The sequence below is a fragment of the Gallus gallus genome, chromosome 3, assembly GCF_016699485.2.
Source record: "Gallus gallus isolate bGalGal1 chromosome 3, bGalGal1.mat.broiler.GRCg7b, whole genome shotgun sequence".
NCBI lineage: Eukaryota > Metazoa > Chordata > Aves > Galliformes > Phasianidae > Gallus > Gallus gallus.
Genome location: NC_052534.1, coordinates 52,285,450 through 52,309,588, shown reverse-complemented (window position 1 = coordinate 52,309,588; position 24,139 = coordinate 52,285,450). Strand labels below are relative to the sequence as shown.

Here is a 24,139-nt window from a genome sequence, read left to right as displayed (position 1 = left end):
AGGGATGGTGACTGCATCACCTTCCTTGGCAGCCTGTGCCAATGACTCGCCGCTCTTCCTGAGAAGAAACATTTCCTAATACCCCATCTGATGCTGCCATTCAATCACTTACACGAAGACGGGCGTGTTGTTTCCCCACACCACACCTCTGCTCACCTCCCCAGGTGTCACCTTTCACTTGATCTAACTCCCATGAAGTTATTTTTCCAGAGCCCTGTTCTACTGCTTTATTTTCTCCTGGACTAAAGCTAGGCGTTCGGTCTCGGGGCCTCCTCAGACCCAGCACGGAGCTCTGAGCCTGCCCTGCTAGCATCCCCTGCCTTCTCAGCGGTCAGGAAGCCAGGGCCCGAGCCGAGGCCACAAACCCGAGCACCACGACACTCACGAAGAGCTCACCTCTAGCAGCACTGTTCCCACGCTACGACCTCCCCAGAGCAGTACCCGCGTCAGGCCGGCAGCCCTTCCCGCCCAGCGCGGCGACACCTGCGCAGCCCACCTGAGGCAGCCCCGCGCTTCCACCGCCCCTCGGGAGCAGCGCGGCCCCGTCCCGCACGACCGGGCACGGAGCTCGGGAGCGCGCCCACCCCGCCGCCCGCGCCGCCGCCGCCCGGCCCGGCCCCAACCGGCACCAGCAGACGCCGCGCCGCGCTCCGCCCCGGCCCGGCGTTGGGAGGCCGTCCCGCCCGGCCCGCGGACAGCCGGGCACGCCGGCACTTGGGGAAGTGCAGCGCGCTGGCTGTGAGCCCGCCGCCGCCGCCGAGGCCGCCCCTGCAGCGTGCAACATGGCGCTGGTGCCCTGCCAGGTGCTGCGCGCCGCCATCCTCCTGTCCTACTGCTCCATCCTGTGCAATTACAAGGCCATTGACATGCCCGCGCATCAGACCTATGGAGGCAGCTGGAAATTTCTGACCTTCATAGACCTGGTAAGTGGCCCCGCAGCCCATGGCCCTGCCCCCTCTCTCGGGCTGCCCGCGCGGAGCGGCTCGGCTCGGCTCGGCTCGGCCCGGCCCGGCCCGGCGCGTCGCGGCCCCCGGAGGCGGCCTGGCCCGACGGCAGCGCCAGGTGACCTTACAGCTGGGACGTGCTGGGGCTGCGGGGCCGCCTGTGAGAGACACGGATAAAGCCGAGGGGCTGCCCCGCGGGGAAGGTGCGCCTGGAGGTGCTGCTGGGGGTTTGGCCTTCGGTGGTGGCCGGCAGCACAGCTGCTGGTCCCTGCGTTCGGCTCCGAGGTGCTGTCAGAAGAGAACACATCGCGTTCCCTTCGGCCCTTCCCCGGCAGGTGTGTGTGCGAGAACGATACAGCGCTGGGCCCCTCAGCTCGCCACTCCGCCCAGCCTGGGTCCCAAGCGCACAGTGCGCCTATGGAACGAGAGGCGTTTCGTTGCGCTTGCTCGTAAGGATCCGGGCCGCACGCGTGTGGAAAACGGCAGCCGGAGCCGCGCCTGCTGCTTGGGGGCTATTTTTGCCCCCAGTGTCCGCGCCTGTGTGGTCTCGCAGCAATGTTGCTGTAGTGGAAATGGGAGGAGCTGGGGGCGGGGGAAGGACAGAGATGGGAGGAGACGCTCTGTCCTTGATTCGGAAGCTGGATGGCTGCTTGTGATTAGCACCTCAATCAAACCGTGTTCTTTTCCGTGAGTCTACAGAGCGATCAGATGAGAAACGTCACAGTTGTATAGCTGCAGAAATGTCTCACCATGCCTCCTGTAGAACAAAGCCTCTCTTAGAACTTCATTGTGTAGTCATAGGTGTTGCTACTACTGTGTTAACACCTGTACACTTCACGTCCGGTCCGTAGGCTGAGCTGGTGAGTTTGGCAACCCAAATCGACCACTGTTAACCTAGCAGGTGGAATGTGGAAATCTTGCATCAGGGTTAAGCTCAGGTCTGTATTTCATTCAGAGAGAAGCTACTACCGTGTTTTGTATTTAGCCAGGGTGACTTCTGTGTTGGGTGTGAAACATTGGCTGGATCCTTGGGATCCACATCTCTAAGCAGTGCATTTGCTGCTATTTTAGAAGGGTGTATTAAGACTTGAGTTTTTCCTGGAAGGCAAACTAATGTCTAAATTTAGCTTTTTTATCCTTTTGAGCTGCTGAACAGTGCTGTCAGTGATATCAGTTGATAGAAATTAATGTCAAACCCCAGTAAGTTAGGGTGGATTGAGTTTCTGCAAAACGACTGGTATAAGCATTGCTGTTGGATCATTTTATTTTTTTTTTTTGGTGTCACACATTGCATTTTTCTATAATAACTGCAGTTTAATTAAGTTCATTAAGTCATCAGAACTTAGTCTGTTTCTTGCCTCTGGAAAATTTTAGAAGGTCCTGGTATCACCAATAGCACTAGAAACTAGAATTTCCAGATTTGTCGTTTACCTTTTACTTCTCAGTGCATTAGTTATTAAATTATGTGAGGTAAAGTTATTAGATAAAATCAATAACTCATTAACAAAGCAGGGCTAAAGTTACAGATGATTTGTGCCCTCCCTGAATATAGTCGTGTTAACAGGAGGTTATATGACCAGTGAACATCAGTGGCCAGGAGATTCAGAAGTCAGTCTTTTCCCTACGTAAAAATCAGAAGTCAGCTTGATGGCAAACAGGCTGGATAGCCATTGCCCAATGCTTCCCGTAGGCAAATTTGTATTAGCAATAGGTGTATTGCTTACCTTATGAGATCACAGTGCCTTCATGTTAGTAATACACTGTTACAGTACATAGACCCTTACCATTAATATTAATAAAATACAAATTTATGGGTTTGTGCTTCCCTGGTGCTACGCTTGGAAGTCCTGATTGTAGATGGCCTGAAATCATTTCTGAAATGGAATCTCACAACTTAGGAAGGGTAAGGTTGATAAGCCAGCCTCCAGGTAATGGTGTGTGAGGTAAGGCAGAGTTTAGAAAGTCACATTGGTTTCCTTTGTCATTCATTACCCATATAATCAAATACTTTACACATTTCTTACTGTTGTATGTTATATACTCTGTGTGGTATTATCCTGCACGTATTCACCACATCAGTTAGATATTGTGAGTTCCTCTTGTTTTAAAGCTGTAAACTCTTGCACTTCTTGAGCTGCTACAATTTCTAGTTGATGTCTGGAGATCAAAAGGCAGTTTGTGTTCCTGACTGCTTGGCTGCCTTTTGTGGAATGTTGAGCAAGTTTCTTCACTGACTGTATGGGTTAAACTTGCTGCAACATAGAAGATAGAAGCAAAAACGTGTTCCACAGTCTATGGAATATAATTATATGACTCTTCCAGGATTTCCTTTACCGAAATGAATTTCACCTTCTGCTCTTCTCTTTTATCATCTGTGAAGTTACCCTGCTAGTCACCCACCTTTGTCAAGTGTTTTATGGCTTCTGCATGAAAAGATTGCAGAAATGTAAAGGGCTATTGTGTATTACTCCCAGAGGTAATTGATCACCATGTCTAAATATCTCAGTGTTTTTACTGTGGCACAAACTACAATCGCCAGTATTTATCAATTTACAGAAAAAGAAACAGGAGGATTGTTTTTTGAGAAATAACCAGATGAGGCTTCTTAATGGTCCCTGAATATTTTTGAGAGAAAAGATGATGATATGCGTAAGGGAAGCTTTTAATAAGTTTGTGTTTTAAACCCTTATTTTTCCCTCTCAGGCTGTAAACAAGTCAGAGAGACAGTGATGTGTAGTGAGTGCCATTAATGCAGTAATAAAAACGTAGTAAGATCACCTTTTCATATTCATAGACCATGTTTTCCATTTGCTCTTGGTAGCACTATTACAGATTGAGTGGAATTGGAGCACTGTATCAAAGAGTTCGGTTTTCACATTACATTAGTATGTCTTTATTTTACAATTGGACAAAAGTATGTTTGACATTCAGTTAGGAGATTCTTAGGAATGTTATGTGTGTCTTGAAATATTTATGTTGGCAGCTGGGTTGGCAGGGGAAGGGAGGAGAGTGGAAGAGAGGACAAATTGGGATCACTTAGTATGGTGATAGATTTAAGTAACGACAGTAATATTATTTTATGACTTGGAGTATGTAAGTGATAGGTAACGGTACTATGTTAACAGTACTATAAAGCAGTGAAAAGAGTATGGTTTTGCCAGAACAGTTCAAATGATGACAACTTCAAGCAGTTGGTTTAGTAGATCTTCTGTTTCCCTTTGAAAAAAATCCTATATACATTGCATGCAGCTGAAAGTTTTTCTTTATAATTTTATTATAGGAGTAATGATAACTCAGTTACTCTTGCATGTCTCTATATGATGACGTTGTTTAGTATTTTAAACAACAATTGTAAACAGTGATGATACATCTAGTGTATCTCATGGAATTCACATGCAGAAGTCAAAGTTGGGATTCTGAGCTGTACAAATTTCTTGTGAACACAAATTTTTAATCAAATATTTAATATATGCATTTTTGACATTATGTTATACTTCTAAGGCCAATGAAGCTTATACAAGAAATATAAGTGACTGACCTTCTTAGGTCGTACTGAAGGCCTATATAACCTATTAAATAACGGCTTAACTAATATAGAAAATAGCAAACTTTTTGTTTTGAGTTAGAAATGTTGTAAATAAAATGAAATTCTTCCTGAATCTCTGCAGTTAGGTCTGCCTGATGTCGTACAACAAACTGCATGGTGGAAGTTGGTGCAGGTAGTTGTTTGTTATGTCCTTAGGCTGCAGAAAATATAGGAAATTGATCACTGTATCTACAAGTAGGGAAATGCTCACACGGTAAAAATCTTTTATCGTTGGCTTAATGGAAAATTCTAATGTGTGAGTGTGCCACCATGCAACAAAGTAATATAAAATCGTTTGCAGATTTGAACAAAGTAAAATGACAATATAGTAAAACCAAGTTGAAAAAATAGGTGATTTTGCAATGTATGAAAGATGACATAGTGTAGATTTATTACAAGAGATTGCCAAGTGTGCAAACAAAGCTATAAAATAGAAATATCTCAGATTCCTTTCATTATGTGCAGTAATTTCAGTGCTTCGACTTTCCATGTTTAATAATTGAAGTTGTCAGTGCCTGCCTATCCTAATGGGATATTTAGAAAACATTTTTCGAATTGTGCTAATTTAATATAATATCTGATGTTGGGAGGAGCTCAGCACATGCAGAGAATCCATGTCGTTTGGGGTTCTCATTGCTAGTGCCATTTACATTCAGTAAATGTGAAAAAGACCAATGCCAGTGACAGGCTTGTATTCTTTCTGCAGAGCTGAAGAGTAAAAGAAATATTGCTGTGTAATAAGTTCACATGATACTAGACGTGAATATGGAAAGCCTTCTTACTACTTATGAAAGCTTTTTCAACTTTTGCCTTATTTACCTGTGTTTATTTGAATAATTACATCTTCTCCATGTCGTATTTTCAAAAGCTTTGGATTTGTTATTAGTCTTCATAGCCTTACATTCTTTGTTACATTCTTATTCTGTAAGATGCACCATTTTTTCGACTCAGTGTAGTGAAATTTACTACCAGTGAAAAAGGCATGTTCAGCTTTAGTGGATGGAAGAGCTAACAGTGGCCTGAAAGAGAAAAGGAAAAAATAAAAGGAAGAGGAAGTAAAACTTGCAGCCATTTCAGAGAGGAATAAACTAAAGTACAATAAAATAACTGAAAGCATTTTGGTATGTCTTAAAAACAAGTCCCTCTTCCACCATGAACTGGAGTTATGTGCTTTGAGAATTTGCATCAGCAATTTCCCAGTTATCTCAGGGTATTTTACACTCTCTTGGCATACACTTGGCATTGTTTGTTGTTTTGTGTTTGCTTGCTTTTTCCAACATACTGCAAAATTTAAGGATTCTATTGGCTGGAAACAGGTCAAACAAAAGTGAAGTGCTGAGAGAAAATGAAAACCTGATTGTCATTTGTATGAAGGCTCCTTCTTTCTGGCAGCTTAGGTAGGTCCTGGCTATTTTCCCTCCCAGGTTTGAAAGAAACATTTGAATGTCTTGTGCTGCATGCTCTGAGCATCTTGTCTTGCTACTGTTCTTCTAAGCATCTTGTTTACAGTAGGATTTTTCAAACAAATACTTGCCAAAAGTTGCAATTATATCATAATTTCCACTCAAATCTGCATGCAATTGACATAACTCAGGTATTTTTGCTACAGGTGTGTGTCAGGTTGGTTGTTTCAGAGTGTTTTAGGACTGCTTACAAGATATTTTAAAACAAAGCTAGTACTACTGTTTTTTTACTAGCTATTAGGTGTCCTGATAAAGTACAACAGAATGTGCAGGAAAGCAGAATGTCAAATCCCTTGCTAATTCCTTGCTAGCTTGTCTTATGAGGCAAAGCACAATGAATTAGTTAAACAGTTTAAGAGGACTGAAGCTTACCTCCACAAGAGCTGCTAGACGCTTCAGACTGCTTGAGTTGGTTGTGTTGGTTGGTTGGGTTCCTTAGCAAGGAATTTTAGTTTTACTCTGCTAAGAAACTCTTGGCTTATTCTTGGTTTTGAGCAGTGCTGTCTGTGTATCTGTATGTATTTTTAAAACCTAGTTCTTTATGCTCTAATTGCATATATTTTTTCAGGTGCTTGAAGGCTTCTGGCTCTGGCAGCACATAAGTAACAAACTGTTATTTATTATTTTTGCTAGTATTATTAGAATTCAAGTAGTTGTGGGTGTTCCACATGCAGAGCGCAGGTGGCATATGCTCCTAAATGTACTTGTTTCAGATGCAAGAGGAAGAGGAAGAAGCTGCTTTTAATGCTACTGTATAAATTTATGAAATGTGTGAATGCAAAAGGAGTGTTTTCTCTGTGAAATGCTAGACAAGCTTGTGTCTGAAGTGATGGGAGTGTTCATGATGGAAGCTGATGTTCAGGACAGCATCTCTGTGATCCTGAGACACTGCAGTTGTCTGTTGACACTCTTGTCTGTTGAGAAGGTGAACATTTCTAGGCCCAACTGAAAGTGCAGGTTCAGCTCTGTGAAGGCTGCGAGTAGGAAAAGTGGAAGAGAAAAGGAAGAGGCAACACTTTGTACTGGGGTGAACAGATGAGAGTGTACCATCTGACAAGCCTAGTGTTGCAACAAACTGGTATTTAGGTATTTGACTGCCTGTATGAGGGTAAAATGAGGGAAGATAAGATGTGGAGATGCAAAGTAGCTGGTATTTCTCAGCAAAACCAGCATGTGTTAGCTCCCTCAGACTTCCTCCCTTCCTCGTCCTCGCCTGCTTCCTTCCTCCCACACACCCATACCCACCAGTGCACACAGCCCCCTCACTGGCAACACAGTACCACTTCCCTGTGCAGAATGTGTTGGGCTTAGCACTCTTCTGCACAGCGGAGGGTGCCTGCAAAACTTTGCCCTTAGCCAGAAGCCATATGCACTGACAGATGCAGAGGTCCCCATTTGCTGTTCAGTTAAGCTTACAAATTGATGCTCCATGGTATGACAACTTTTGTGACCTTAGTTTACTTGTTCTAGCTTTGTTCCAAGTGCTGAGAATTTGCATGTTCACTAGACACAATTAGCTGCATTCCTGTACGTCCCAAGAGGTGAGTCCTAAGAATGTGTGAGTCATCAAGGAAACTGTGTGGATCTGGGATACAGCACTGTACCTGTGAACTGGACATTCAGGAGGCTGAAAGAAATTTGGGTATTTGGTGACAGATATGCACTGGTGTCTATGTTTAACATAATTGTTATTTACTCAAGTGGTACGTAATATGAAAATATTAACTTGTGTTTGTAAAAGCTGCAGTGTGGTCTACTGTGTCCGTGTGCTGTGTGCATCTGAGAGTAAACTGTTATTACTGAACACAGTGTAGACAACCAGTTGATGAACCATCCATAGAATGGCTTGAGTGGTTTGAGGCACCAGATACTGATAAGTTTTTGAGTGTCAAAAAACTTTAGCTAACAAGGCAGAGCAGGCATCTTTCAGGTCAGCTCTCTCCTGACCTACCAGGGCTAGAAAGGGATATTTCTGTATTTATTAAGAAGCTAATGATCGTTTCTAATTCCAACGTATGATTATAGAAGATTAGTATTCAAATCTCCTTGACTCCATGCCAGTATAATTTCAGAAGTTAAACACCTCTAAATTTCCAGAGATAATATTCAATGCTATTAACTCATATGGCATTTCAAGCTAGATTTTGTTTTCTTTTTCTCACGGTTTGAGGCAGGAGCTACTGAAATGGTATTGCCAAATTAATTAAAAGCTGTCTTGTTCCCCATGAAGTACAAGGTTGTGTTAAAATTATGAGATGTGTTTTATCCAGACGTATTTTAGAAAAGGTTAGAGGGACCTCTTGTTACTCTGGGGATTTGAGCTGTTGGGATCTGAGCTTCTTGGGTCCAAAATTCAACCAACAACATACAAACAAAACGTGAATGTCTGTGAGGGTGTACAAGGGATGATTTTGTTCATCCTCTGCTGGCTTTGTGAACAAAAGTGCTCCCACTTTTTCCTCTTCCATTTGTGTCCCTTATCACCCAGTCAGGCTCTTCAGTTTCACTGTGCTGTTGAATATCTCTGTATTTTCTGCTTTTTTTTTTTTTTCCTTATAGGAAGGAACAGCCCGTTCTCCATTCTTTCTGTTCTCTTCTTACCTGCCTACCACAGCACCCTTGATCTTTCAGCTCTGTATTCTCGTTCCAGTCGCACACCCAGTCTTCTTCCAGCAGCCTGTATTTCCATGTCTAGTGCTTCTGTTCTTATTCCTACAGTACTCATTATAATAGTTTCCCAACATTCACACACACTTTTCCCCTGTGCATTCACTCCCTTACACGGTCCTTTGTATTCTCACCTTGTCCATCCCAAATACCTGACTTACTCAGTGTCGTTCTCTTGTCCTTTTAAAGCACCATGTATAGTTCCATAACAACGAAGGATCAGTCATCTTTTGCCAGAAAACCTTGATTTCAGTCTAGTAATGGCCTTAAAGAAACCACATTTGGAATCATGTTGTTACATAAGAATTTTAGCTTTGCTTTTTGTTTTTGAACAAGTTTTTAAGCATCCTTATTACAGGAAAAAACCACCCATAAGTGTTAAGCATAATGGATCAAGAGTCTTATGTTTATTATGGTGTTAAAATTTTGTCAGTTTTTGGTAGTCTGCCATGCAAGCTTTTATGATAAATTCCAATTCAGAAACATGTCCTTGATAAAAATTAATGTTTCAGTAGAATAATCAAAATGATATAGGGAATTGGCAATCATTATTTATTCAGACATTTTACATCTTTTTTTTTTTTCCAGTTTATATGTTTTAAATGAACTGTTGAAGTTCTTTTAATTGTATTTCTTATTTCCTTATAAGTAAACTCATCTTATAATGGTAATTATGAGATTTGAAATCTGCTGCATTCAGTGAGATGAACAAAAATATTTTGAAACATTGCTTAGCTTATCATCCATTACTGTTGTTAATAGAGAAAACTTTTTTTTCATGTGAACATATGTAAGTACTTATTCTTTGCTTATTTGGGTGTATTGGAAGTGCATACAGACACACCTGTAGTGTTTTAGAATATAGACACGGGGAGAGAAGGAAATCTGCATTTCACAGTGTTAACACCCCATTCAAACCTACATGGAAGAATACTGCTACTTGTTAGGGGCTGCTGAACCAGACAGTCTGATGGAGATGAGCCTGCCATAGCTCCACGCCCTTCACGCAGTCCAATCAGTAGCAAGACCAAATATGTGCCCGTTAGACGCACACAAAAGCTCACATACGTGATACATGTATATATGTATGCATGACCTGCCACTGAGATTAACACAAACACTCAGCACTTGGCTCATACACAAGCACCAACAACCTAATGCAGTTTCCATTTCCTGCTGATCAGGATGAAGGCCCACTAGTGGAAAATATATCCAGAGATACAATGTGAATGCCTGCAGCATCTGACTGTGTTCATTCAGCTAGTGGCTGGCCCTGCCTGTGCAGGTTCCCCAGCTGCTGTTACCTGTGCATGAATACCCCCCAAGGCTGGTGGCCTAACTCTAGTTGTTGGTGCACAGCCCAACTTGCACACTCATCGGTACACAGAGGTGCACACTACAGATTTCCCAGGAGCTGTCATGAGTTGCTCTCATCTCCAGGTACCTCATGCACAGACACATATGCACAAATGGGTGTCTCTGTTGACCGCCAGATCTCACAGCCTCTCCTGTAGTGGGTTTGGAGTCACTTTGCAGACCCTCTCCTCATGCTGTTATCCAACTGAGACACAAGTTGTTTCAGTACTTGTCTCCTAAGCCTCTTCCCTACTCACTGCCAGTCTGGCTTGGTGTTCACAAAGAGTCATGCACTGACCCTCACATAAGACTTTCACTTGCTCCAGCTGCTGATACTGCAGAGGCACGGGCCCCTGTGTCCCGGCATCTGACTCCGTCTGGTTCCTTACGCTGGTTTCCCTCTGCACCTTTGTGTGTGTGAATATAAATCGTTTATCACATAACCTAGTGATTCTCAGGAGCATGACATTTCCCTGGAAAATGAATGAACTGACTGAAACAATTCCTGCTGCTGATAGGTGACCTATGTGTTTGACTTCATCAACAACGTGGTTACTTATGACAGATTTGGGCTCTTATGCCATGCTCACTAAAGTCCACAGGGATTTCAGCATAATGTCTTGTAAGTGTAAAATCAGGTCTCTAATGTCTATGTTAGCAAAAATAAAATTCTGAGTGGAGCAAGTGATATAGATTGAAGAATGTCTTTCAAGATAACGTCAGCCAAATAGTCAAATGTTGACTGGAACAAGTAGCCCCAGAGGGTCTGTAGCCTGCCTGGCTGGCCTCTTTTCTGTGACCAGCACAGGGATGGGGCTGCAGGCTGAGAGCATCGTTGTGTTGGGAGCAGTTTTGTCGTGATGCCACTCATTGCTGAGTGTCTTTTGCCCCACCACAGGGCATGCCATTGGAGCCAATGCTCATGACAGCCTAGTGAAAAAATGTCACAAAACATCTGATCTTGCAAATAGGTATTTTGGCATTACTTCTGGCGACGAATAGGAAGGTATTCTCTCTGTATTATCTGCATTTCTTCTCCTTAGTTTGTCTGGGAAGTGGTGCTCAGCATCTACACCCTGCTGCATTGTTAGAAATACAAGTTTTCTGCACCTTGCAAGATAAGACCTTGATGTATTGAAGGGACTTGGGTTTTGTTGTTGTTGTTGTTGGTTTTTTTTTTGGTTGTGTTTTTTTTGGTTGGTTGGGTTTTTTGAAGTCTCTTCTTCTGTGATTATAAATTTAGAAAACGTGAGTTTACGTGGGAAGAAGACAATCTCACAATTTCTCATGAAAAAAAGAGCTTTAGATAACGTATTTCAAACTCTTGGTATCAGTGCAGTTGGCCTAATCAAGTGAAAACAAAACTCTTGATTGTTTTCATTAAGATAGTTGGTAAAAATTATATTACAATCAAATCAGCATTTGTGGTGAGAAATTGTTATTTGGTAATATTTTGCCAGCTGTATTCACTGAAAGCTGTTTAATCTCTTACTTTGTTTGTAGATTGGATTAATCCTGATTACAGGGGGTTAGTAAATATTGTGAAGAAATAATGAAACATTAAGAATGTGGTGCAAACAAAGTCAACTTTTGGTCATTCTTTCCTTCTGAGATCTGATATTTTGCCTGTTAGGGGTCTTTGACTCAATATTACTAAATAGGATTTGACAGACAAGGAAGAGCAGCAATGGGGATACAACTGTTGAAGGAGATATTTTCATAGCGTACCCATATCTAAGTGTTTTTTCCTTGTCTGGGTTGTGGTCCAGACATCTTTGAGCCCTAGTTCTGAACCACCCCAGTGTCTGCACCCTTCAGACTGCTGGCCTTGAGTGTATGTTTTCTGCAGGAGTCTTGTGACAGAAAAGATGCATCCTTGCTATTCAGAATTCCTTAGAGTAAACTGACCTTTTGAAAGGACTCTTTTAAGCCAGGTAGATGGGGATTCAGCATTATGAATCAGACCTGGAACAGCCCCATCTTTTATTAATATAATGTCTCTTGATTTACTGCAGGAAGCTACTGAAATGATTAAGTGTACCAGAAGTCTGCATAAAATGCCTGGGTGACCTCCAAAGTACTATAAGAAGTATCAAAGAAAAATTTTAAAACCTGAATGATCAAGTTACAGAAATTAAAGCTGTATCTCAGTTTGTTGGAAACGTTGTTAAAACAGGGAGACAGAGAGTGGCTGCAGAGTGGCAGAAGAGCTAGGCCACAGCTCTTCCGTGGCACCTATAACGAGCAAGTGTGCTGCACAGAAAGTATCTTTCTGGTGGAGTTTGATTTGCAGTGTTCTTTTTTAGTGGTATTCCAGAAAGAAAGCATAGGTAGATAATATAAACAGGTGAAGAGTGCCTATTCCAAATAATCAGCCTTGTCCATTCACGTTATATGTATTTATCTCCATACAAAGTCTTTATTTCTTCACGGTGAAAGAAGCTGTGCACATGCAGATGGAGATATTCTGGCTTCTCTTTAGGACAAAATTAATAAACCCTGCTATGAAGTGTATTGCTAAGAGGAGAATTGCTTTGTGGTGCCATTTAATATCTCAAAGCACTCAGGAAGTGCTAGCTAAGCTTTACAATGTCTCTCTGCAGAGAGGCATCAAATTGTCTGGATATACAGTCATTAAAATCCTTGTGGTGTTATCTTAGTTGTATAATCTGAATTTTAAAATGTCTCTAATGTCACGTGGTTCAGGAGGTGCTCTGTGGTGATTACTCCTTTTGGTCTGGGGTTTTTTGCAGGATGGGTTGGGGCTGCAGTTAAAACTGGCTTTTCAGGCAGCACTGTCCGCATAATCACACCTCACTTCCAGTCAGCCCTGTTGCACCCATTGACTCACTGCTGCTCCTGCTGATCACAGATGGGAAGTTTTTGATTTTTTTAATTTTTTTTCCATAGAATCATAGAATGGTCTGGGTTGAAAAGGACCTATGTGCAGGATCGCCAACCAGTAGACCAGGCTTCCTAGAGCTTCATCAGCCTGGCCTTGAATGCCTCCAGGGATGGGGCATCCACAGCCTCCTTGGGCAACCTGTTCCAGTGCTTCACCACCCCCTTCCTCCTCACCACCAACTTCCTCCTAATATCTAACCAAAATCTCCTCTGTCTCAGTTTAAGACTATTTCCCCTTGTCCTATCACTATCCACCCTCATAAACAGCTGTTCCCCCTCCTGTTTATAAGCTCCCTTTAAGTACTGGAAGGCCACAATGAGGTCTCCCCGGAGCCTTCTCTTCTCCAAGCTGAACAAGCCCAGTTCCCTCAACCTTTCCTCATAGGAGAGGTGCTCCAGCCCTCTGATGATCTTAGTGACCCTCCTTTGGACCCACTCCAAGAGCTCCATGTCCTTCCTGTACTGGGGCCCCAGACTCGGACACAGTACTCCAGATGGGGGAAATTGTGGGTGACAAGGTGACTGCTATTAGGTATGACTGAAGTACTGCAGTCCTCTTAGAGGCAGCTACTACCTGTTGGTAGAGCAGGAGCAACCTGACTCTACTCTGATTCCTGTTTTGGCCTCAGCTTCTCTGCTCTCTGAGGTAAGACCCAGATCCTGCCTTGGCCTTCTCCCTCCTCAGTGTTACAAAAGGTGCAGTCCTCAACTTGCTGCAGAGCTAGAGATGGGAGAGACAGGATGTTTGTTTGCGTGGTGAAGCCAGGGTAGTATATTTGACAGTATAGGAAGGAGTATGCTCTGGCCAGGCTGCTGAAGAGGAAGAACTGAAGAGAGGCAAGTATTTAAATGGCAGAATGGAGGCACAGAATGGGTGGTTACTGCAGAGAGCATCAGGGATAGATGCAGCACCGAGCTGACCTTCAGGAGATGAGGAGGCTCTGGGCCTGAGAACTGGCTTCTGTATATGCCCTGTATATTCAGGGCATCCTCAAAGTCAGCAGCAGCTGTAGGAGTCTTTGCCATATTTCTGGGTAGAAAGAGGTATACGTGCACTGTGTGGCACGTGCAGCATATATCAAGAAATTCTGGGTGATGTTGAATCTGCTAAGTATATACTGTGAGGTTAATCCCTGTGTGAGCAGTAGGTGTTTATTCAGAAGCATCAGACATTCAGCAGCCTGGACAGCATCACAAATCCTCACATTCTGCCTGGAGACAACTTCTAGCTGGAAAGGGAGAAAAATGAACGCACAGTGGGCCTAACCAAGGCAGTTAGCATGAAGGTTTACATGGGGGCTTCCGCCCACCTGACCTACTTTGTGGAGCACCAAGCGGCAGCTTCTCTTCTGAAGTAAACAGCATGATACCGTCCATGCATGTTTGAGTAGGACGTGTATTTCTTTCGGCTGGAAGAGAGGAAGGTACAGTTGTCAAGCCCAGATGGAGGCTTTGAAATATGCATGATCGTGGCAGCTGTGTGTGGGAAGAATGACTTGAAGTGTGTTGAGGAGGAGGAGGCTTGTTTACTGTGTTACTGTCTTCATGGAGCTGCAGATCTGAATGGAGGGAGAAATGAGGAACGCGTTTCATGACCGTGGTTTATTGCTTTACTGGTGCTGGATAATTTTTTCTCTAATATTATTATTCAAAAATCTGTAAAGGGTGGGGGAGTTGCAGTGGAGGAGATTGCAAAAAATGTGTTGTCAGTATTTCTCTGTCCTCAGGCCTCACTAATTATGGTCCTGTTCTCCTGAACCAGCCCCTTGCATATGAAGGTTTCTTCTTGAAAGCAGTGCTGAGACTGTTGCATGCATTCTGCAGAGAGGAACGTATTTTTCTGGTTGTTTTTTTGATTTTGTAAGTTCCCATTTTTATCAGTGTGTTTTGTGGTCTGCAGCTATGTAATGCTCGAGCCTCTGTGCAACATGCGTTTGTGTGCAGGGGTGCTGCTGCACTGCTGCTGCAGCTCCATGGCAGTGCTGCTGGCATGTAGGCTGAGGGGCCATGCAGTGCAGCTCACCAGCTCACTTGGAGGAAAGAACAGTCGCGGGCAGACCAGGGAGGCCTCCCAGCCATGCACTGCCTACATAGTCTGCCAATCGGTTCCCAGGTATCTCTGCTCATGCAGGAGGAGAGCAGGGTTGGGCTAGGTGCACTCCTGTCCCTGCACATGAACGCAGCCACCACTGCAGCCTCTGAGAGATTCCAGGAACAGGGACCCTGCTTTCACAGCTGATGAGGGGATCACCCTGTTTGAGGAAAAAAAGCAATGCCAGCCATAGCCCAAAGGTTATTAGAGATAAAGACAGAATACTTCTAACTGTTCTTGCGATTATATAAGAAAGAAAGGAGGACAAAGGTCCAATAAGAAGTAGTGTGCTGGCATGCTGAAGTGGAACATGTGTCAAATTAATTCACAAACTCTTTGGGGCTTTATATATATTTTTTTAAATTTATGTTTTCTGTTTACAATTTTTGATCATCTCATTAATTAACACCTTTCTTTGGGGACAGTAAGGATTTATGGCTTACTCTTTCTTAAAAGGATTTTTTCCAAGCATATTTTATAATGAGTACATTTTTTGCATTCCCATCCCAGAGCATGAAATTAATCTTTTCTGAATAATTTCCAAGTATCTCCTTCAGCTGTGTGGCCTAAAAAGTTCTTTGACTTAATTAAAGAAAATCGGTCTAAAAAGAAAGATGCAAAATCATGTGCTAGAATATACTAGAATATCAGAAAGGATCAAGTAAACCCTAGTAACAAGTTTTAGAATCATGGGGCAAGGTTTGATGTCATTTTCTTCACTGTGCTATAGAGCATGGCTCTTACTGCATGCCCAGCACTGAAGAATGCCTTGCACTTGACACCAGGATAAGGTCGTGTATCCGCTTCCTCAGGACCGCAGTTAAGCATAGTAGATAGCTTCCAGATACACTTAATTTTGGGAGTAGCTGCTATTTTAACATCTAATCATATGACAACAGCTTTCAAATTTTTATCATTTGAAAATCTACATCCTAAATGGTTTATCCGATTTGAGCTTTAAGCTTCATCAGACCCAGTTCCATGATAAACACCCTTCCTTCCCTCTTTTCTGACAGATCTGTAAACCAAGCATGCTTCAGACCTTTTCCACTCACCAGGTTAATCGGTGCATTTTCTAAAGAACCTCAGCAGCAAAAAAAAAGCAGTATCAATATTCATATTTAACATGACTTGTCCACAATTTTATTTGATCTTGTCTCAACCATGACACAGGTCAACAATGTCAAGAGTCAGAGTTGGTTGTCATCAAATGCTTCATATGACCATTTCTTCCTGTGCTCAAGAGTAGGAAATTGCATAAATATCTAAAAGCCAGTTTTTCTGAAGTCATAAAAGTCATAATATTCACTTTGAATTAATCAAAGTGTAGAACCATCAAAAAGGGAAATTTACAAGTGTTTGTTTCTATATTGGACAAACACAACATCTTTACAACACTTCAAACAGAAGATGTTGCTGCAAATGGAGTGTGAAAAAATTATCTGCCTAATTAGTAGTAAACAATCATGGCAGCAAAATAATTTTAGGTGTTTATATTCTTGATTAATCACAGTCCAAATTTTCTTCTGACAATTTCACTTTGAAAACTACGCTAGATTTATTGTTCTTTTCTTACAGATGAGTAGAGAATTTAGCTTTGTTAGTGCATTCTTCATCCCATTTTCAGGCCTCTGGATTGTGTTCATGTTATCATTCACATCTTAGTAAAATGAACGCATATTGTTATCGTTTGGTGTTGCCAGTGTCTTATCTTCATTCAGTGTGTAGATGTAGGTAGGTGTCAACATTCAAGGGAATAGAACATTAGGCTGAGGTGGATGAATGCTCTTTCTCACATGCAGCAGATACCAATTAGAAATACACATTTAATCTTTCAAATGGACAAACTGAAAATGAAGCAGACTCTTAGATTTATAGTACAACCTTTGCAGTTGTTGCCAGGGTCTGTAACTGTGCCCTGTTGCCACCTGAAAATTAGTTTTTTTCTGTGGTAGACTCACCATGTTGGCATACCTTTATCAGCAGGAGGAAAAAGCAAATGGTGCTTATTTGGGACTGTGTATATTTAAGTATGGCCTTTCAAAGGTGTCTTTAAAGGAGGCAGGTATTTAAATCTTGAAAAATCTCTGCCAACTGTCTTCTGTCGAGGTCAAAAGGATTATTCAACAAGTCTAATGCAGTCAGGAGTTTGGATTGTCTTCCCCTTCCCGAATCTCCTGTGTTTTCACGTCTCATCACAATTTGTAAACTGCGTGCTCAGTTTATCTGTAGAATGTGACAATAAAATTAGCTACTGTTGCTTCATTGGAAAATGTCATCAAGTATAACAAACCGTAATTTTCCAGTGCTTTGTACCTTGTATTATGATGTGTAGTGGGTTTCATTTTCAATTTCTTTTGAAGTCTAAACTGTAAATGTTAAAGGGATCTGTACTTTGCTGTAACACTTAACCATCTGTAAATTTGTTTCACAGTTTTTTCCAATAAACCAGAAATACAATACTGTATAACTGTCCTAAATATATTTTTATCTTAATTTGTAGGATACGGAGCCAGTATGCATATATTTTATCAAATGTTCTGAGCAGCAATGAAAAAATACGAACAACGAACTAAATTTCACATGACAGGGCATGCAGGACTTGGTTATGGACCTTTAGAGTGACTTATCTGAAAATACCTCATATAGGCTTTACATATTCATTTAATAATAACAAATATGATTAGAAAAAGTGGGATATTTCACAAGCTTTGCTGCAATTAAAGTTAGGCACCCACTGGCACCCGTGGAGTAGATAGCTTGAAGAAGACTGCACGTTCATGAGATCCCACTCAGAACGTGCTGCAGAGCCAAAGAGAGGAGGAAATGTAACAGTTGTATGTATATTGAGAATATGGACAAATGTTATTTTGAAATAGCATGTGTGTTAGGATATGTAGGTCATGATTTTTGATCAGCAAAGAGATAGTAGAGCGGTCTCCACAACTGCAGTCTCCATGTTCTTGTTCTCTCTTCTGCTTGAATGTATCTGCAGACCGTGACATATGTGATTAAGGTGCTGTAACTGGCATTAATATTCAGGATCCTTTCTCTGTTGTTACTTGACTTTAATGAACAACAATGAAGAATGACAGACTTCTTTTGAGACTAGTCAGTTTTTGAAGTGTACATCCCTAAGGTGACTAATATCCCAAGACAAAGTGAAGCTTTGATTTCAGCCATTATCAGCAACAAAACAAACTGCTTGACTACACGCTCTCATACATGTCCCTTTGTTGTCTCTTGCATTTTCACTGACAAATGACTCCACAAAGTGAAAAGAAAACGTTTCTGTCCTAGTTTGTTAGCATCTTGTCTAGACTGTACACAGATGCCAAAAGCCTGTGGAAATTCAAGTCCTTAGAACATTCTATAGGTTGATAAGCCCTTTTGTGGTACGCCATTAACTCTTGGAAAGGCTGGCTGTAGGACTTCAATACATTTTTTCAAGAAAATACCTAAGTGCTGCATTTCATTTGCAAATTTGCCTGCTGTAAGGAGCCCGCTTTGCAGGGCGCTGGACTTGATGGTCTTTGGAGGTCCCTTCCAGCCCCTACAATTCTGTTATTCTGTGATTCTGAGTTGTCTTATAGATAAGTAAGTGACAAATTTCTTGTAGGTAAGTTACTTTTCATAATCAACAAATGTTTGATCTTGGTAAAAGTTGAATTGATATCAGTTTGCTGCTGGCATCAGGACATAGAAAGATCCAGAACCACATCCAAGATGAAGACCTCAGCAAAGAATGTATAGCATCACCTTAATGTGAACCAGAAGTTGGGCACAGAATAGAAGAATTCCTTGTAAGACTGGAAAGTAGTGGGGTGTAAAATTACGTGCAAAAGACAAAACAATTGGTTTAAATGTCTTTTGGTTTCATGGAGATAGAAGCAGATTTTGGGCAGGTACTAGAGAAGTGAGAGATCAACTTGTGATTATATTTGAAAAAATGAAAGAGAAGCTTTAAAAGGTAGTACTGGTATGCAACTGCGTGAACAGTCTCAGAACGTACTGACCTGTTTGACACTAAGTGGTAACGGAGCATCCAGCTGCTTGTCTTTGCTCTGTCAGTGTCAGAAACATGCTGAAACGTGCAAAATAGCTTGTCTTTAATCTGATGGGTGAATTGAGCCTAGCTAGTCTTTGCTGCCACTGTAGTCACAGAATGATCTCAGGTTTTGTCGTTATTGTTTCTGTATAAAGATACAACATCGATCAGATGCTACCTGGTACATGTTAGTAATAATCCATGATACAAATTTTACCTCAGATCTTCAGTTGATGCAAGTCCCCTAATTTTTTCCCCCCAAATGGAGTACTGTTTAATGTTCTTCACCAGCAGGCAGACACTTGAGCTAGACCAAGTACTCTTGATGTAGTGCCTGCTCCTGTGTCCTCATATGAAGTGTATAAACCAATAATGACTGTGGGAAGTCAGTAAATAGTACAGGAAACTGCAGGATTGTTAAAGATGCCATGATCAGATATGGTCATTCAAGTCATGCATTTATGTTTTTCTAATAGAGAAGAGATTTCACAGTCTTTGACATGACTAAAGACTTTCCCTGATAAGTGTCCTGATTTGATGCCATCATAGCATCATTCTGGTTGGAGGGGAACCCAGGTCATCTTGTTCAGCCCCTTGTTCAGGTCATATTTGACACTGACCCAGGTTTCCTAAGGTGTTGTCAAGCTTGATGCTGACTAACAGGTTGAAAACCTCCATTCTTCAATATGTTAATGCTCTTCTACAATTACACATCCATCTCCTTCTGTTGTGTTTTAGAACTGCTCAATCGTGTTATCTGTTAAAAATATCAGTGTTGATAATCCTGATTCTTGGTCAGGTGATAATGTGGCATGTGTGCTCATGATCTGTCACCTACCTTATAGTGTATTTTTTGATTCATTTATGTGCATGGACAACACATCCAAGCTTCTCAGTAGTTCTTGCAATATCTAGCTAGTGTTTGTGCTACTGAGGGTTTAAGAGGAGCCACACCACAGAGATACTGTAAATAACGCTCAGGCAGCACAAGGCTTTTTTCTTTCTTTCTTTTTTTGTCAATGGTAGACTTCACTGTAGATATAAAGATTAGTTTAGTTTAGTTCAATAACTAATTCATTTGCACAAAATAAAGAAAAAAAATATCTAACTGGGAGTTTAGAAGTAGGAAAGCTGATTTTCCTTTTCTTCATCTGCTAGTAACAATGGGGTGTGGGAAGATAAGATCTGCTAATTCTACGATCTTTTAGGCCATGATGAAAAGAGACAATGAGTCTGGTTTTATTTGCTACAGAAAACATTTCATTTGTTGAGTATGTTGAATTCACATTTAGAGTTCATTAATTTAGTTAAAACAGTTCAAAATTCAGCTTGGATCAGTTTTCATGTATTCCAGTTTCCATCCAAATTCAGCCTGTCACCAGTCGTGTTAGCATCTATTAGAAATAAAATAAATACGCAGTTTTATTCACCATTTTCTAGAGTAATAAAAATCAAGGAGTATAGCAAAAATGTGCTCTGATTTCTTTAGAGGGAAGTGTTTGCCATTCTGTCACTTGGTTTTGGCCTCTTCAAGTCTGGAATACTACAGAGTCCTTTTTTCTGTCTGTGATTGGCCAGGAGGCTGCACTGAGTGTGGTTGTTGGATTTTTTTGTAATGGCTAAGTGGCAATGATGCCTCATGTCTTATTTCTCTGCCCTGCTTTTCAGCAGGGAATTTACCCAGGGAATGGGAAGTTGTGCAGAATGTAGCAGTCTGCTTCCCAAGTACTTCTTGCCACAAAGAAAAACCTTTTGTTTTTGTTTTGTCCAGATACAGTAGCTTTTCCTGTAGGTTTCCTTTCCCTCCCCTCCCCTCCCCTCCCCTCCCCTCCCCTCCCCTCCCTCTCCCTCTCCCTCTCCCTCTCCCTCTCCCTTTCCTTTTTTCTTTTCAGAATAATTTAAACTGCTGCTTTGAATTACAAAGCAATAAATGGCCTTAGGTTTGCCTAAACTTTGCTGCTTTTTTTGCTCCCCCTGTGCTATTATGCAGATACTGAAGTTAACAGATACACTATTCCAGCTTTGTTATAAAATGGCCACCAATAGGGAATTTCTTAGTCTTGAATCTCACACCTCTCTCTGATCTGAATAAATGTGTTGATCTGTAAGGAAAATCTCTAATAATAGAGCTTTGAGAAAGATTCCTATTTAGAAGAATTAAGAAGTTAAGAATATAGAAGCACATCTTACTGTTTCTGAGGACTGAACCAGTGTGTTTCTTTTTTAAATATAGCCAGCTCTTGGTCCCTGATTTATGATTTTCTGTTGTGTTTTTAAAAATCTCTAGCTTGAGAGATGTTTTACAGTATACAATTGATTTGTATTTCCAAGTCACGTACACTGAAACCATTAACTAGGCTGGTTTGTGACAGTTCCACACAGTGTCCTCTTCTTGTGCAACATTTAGAATCATATATATAAGACAGAGATTAGAAAGTAGGTCATCTCTTTGATCCCTTAGCAGGTTCCAGTTTCTCTAAAAGAAGAGGTGGTAAAGGTAGGATAATACCAAAGAGAAGATCCCCATCTGAAGCTGGCCATCCTTACATCTGCAAGGAAAAGAAATGCAAATTGGCTAAGTTCTTTGAATTGAGGACAAAACTACAGTGAAGTACGTGAGATTCTTTCTGATTCTTGCTCCGATGTCATGAGATGTGGCTTACAGAGTCAAAAGCCCCTTTTACGCTCTCTCCATCTGAAGTCTGAAAAGGTGGGAAATATGAACTCTGAAAAAGCCCCACAAAATACAAATGAGGAGAATGTCAGTAGAGAGATGTTTTTATGCTGTAGTAACACCATGATACACAAACTGATTGTTTTTTTTTTTTAAACTAAAGACACAATATGGAAATCATGATGCGATGGTTTACCTTTTAGCACACGATTGAAAAAACATGGCTAAAATATGTGGCTTTCCTTTCTGCTGCTGCTTTTTTGTTGCTGCATTTTAAATGGACTATGTAGCAATGTGCTCACCTTATCTTTGCTTGAATACAAATGCTATAACTATAGAGATGAAACACCTGGTTTATAGTTTTATATAAATGATAATCGCACTGCATTGTTATACTATATCATATTTTGCTTTTAAATTAAATACATGTTTTGTCAAAATCCATACCTGGATCAAAGCTTCCTGTGTAAAAGAAATCCTTTCCTACAGCAACAGAATGTGCTTTCACTTTATTCGGTGCATGTGTGCAGGTTAACAGTTGAATGTCAAGTCTTTTATAAATCAAAGCAGTATTTTATTTATATTTCCCTCCAAAAGATTAACTAATATAATTTTATATGAAAACAAACTATGGTATTTTATTGTGGAGTCAATGTATATTTTCTGGGTTATTGTTTTGTTTCAGTGTTCTCCTCTCAAAAGACAATGCTTTCCAACCTGTATTAGATTTGCTATATTTGCTGTAGATTTTATTACAGTTCTTTTAATGGGCTTATTAACTCATATTAACGCACTTAAATGCTGTTGGTTTTCTAACTTAGATGTCTTGGAAGCAGATATAAACAATACCTTCACTGAGGTAAATAAAATGTCATGGGCCTCATCCAAACAGTTACTGTGCTGTAACTGTTACTACACTAAGTACTTTGCTCCTTGAAATGTAATACTAAGTTTGATCCCCCTGTGGACCCATGTGCTCCCTCCATGAAGAAAAAAATTTCTCATGCAACTGTTTCCTGTACAGCTGGTAAAGTATTGCTTTTGCAAAGTTGGCATCACATCTAGTAACTAAGTGTGGGTAACAAACAGAACAATTAACAAATCTAACTCCTATGATCCATATAGTCATATCACAGTTTTATCTGTTGTCAAAACTTCTGTGAAGTAGATAGAAGACATTGCTTGAGCTATGATGGAGAGGACCTTTGAAGTCAAAAGGCTAAGCACCCAGCCAGTTTGTAATGCACTGAGACGTTATCTGTTTTGACAGTCTTCATGGTTAAGGAGGCTGACTCCTGCAGTACCTAACTATGTTTATAATTAGAAGTGGAGAAGTCAAAGAGTCTGGTCTTGACAGCAGAATAATATGGAGCTTAGGACATGGCCAGAGCTCACCCATGCCTCCTCCTTTAAGGGGAATGGGAAGAATGAGGTAAATTGATTGAGTCAAGTGGAACTTGAAGACATCTCTGATATGTGCATTGCTTGTGGTTTCAGGAATACCTTAAGAAATGTGAAATATAAGTTCTGCAGTGAGATCAAGAAGTTTTCCCCAAGGCAAAGTATTTTAGAAACAGAATGATAGACTGAATATTCTCAGAGAGCTATACTAGAAGAGTGTCTCTGTCCAGTTTGCATGTTCTTTGGAGAAGGAGGATGAGACAGAAGGAAGCAGCCCTGATTTCTGGCTTCTGTTTCTTGCTTCAGCTGAAGTTAAAGCTTTTTAGCAATTATATTTCCCACGTGGAATGTGAACTAAGGACTGGGACCCCACCATAAGCCACAAAGACATCTGTGGGCTCTGTCTTACATTGGCACACTTTAGCAGAAAGGATGGACTTTCTAGACTCTGGCATGGTCATTAGTGTATGTCTTTTTGAATTGGGAATTATAATTTAAGTTCATTTGGGGTTGAAATGGATGTAGAAGAAGCATCTTTTAGGACATAATGTACTTTTAGAGTTGCATAAAAATTGATATCATCAGCAATGGAATCTGGCTGGAAGCTAACACTACCAGGCAGTTAGGGTAGAGGGAGTTCCACTCTGCTCTGTGCTGTTCAGCCTCACCTCGAGCATTGGGTGCAGGTTTGGGGCACAACAATATACAAAGGACATGGAACTATCAGAGAGAGTAAAGGAGGGATATGAAGACAGTGAAGGGTCTAAAGTGCAAGGTGTATGAGGAGCAGCTGAGTTCCCTTGGTTTGTTCAGTGCAGAGCAGAGGAGGCTGAGGGGAGGCCTCATGGTGGCCTGCAGCTCTTTGTGGGAGGAGTGGACTGGCAGCACTGAGCTCTGCTCTCTGGTGACAGCAACAGAACCCAAGGGAACAGCATGGAGCTGTGTCAGGGAACGGTCAGGTTGGGTGTTAGGAAAAGGTTCTTCACCGGAGAGTGATGGGCATG

General features: G+C 41.4%; 1 protein-coding gene across 5 annotated transcripts in view; it reads left to right on the top strand.

Moving 5' to 3' along the window:
- Positions 1-764: 764 nt before the first annotated feature.
- Positions 765-24,139, top strand: part of AIG1 (androgen induced 1) — a 120,033-nt gene continuing 96,658 nt past the window's right edge. For 4 of the 5 annotated variants that reach the window (XM_419710.8, XM_040698481.2, XM_015284205.4 and 1 more), the window contains exon 1: positions 765-923. In XM_419710.8, coding sequence (XP_419710.2) covers positions 783-923 — 141 coding nt within the window. In that variant the 5' untranslated portion in view covers positions 765-782. Of the gene's footprint in view, positions 924-1,566; positions 1,805-24,139 lie in introns of those variants that run through there. The other variant, XM_046939747.1, reaches the window with a different exon arrangement.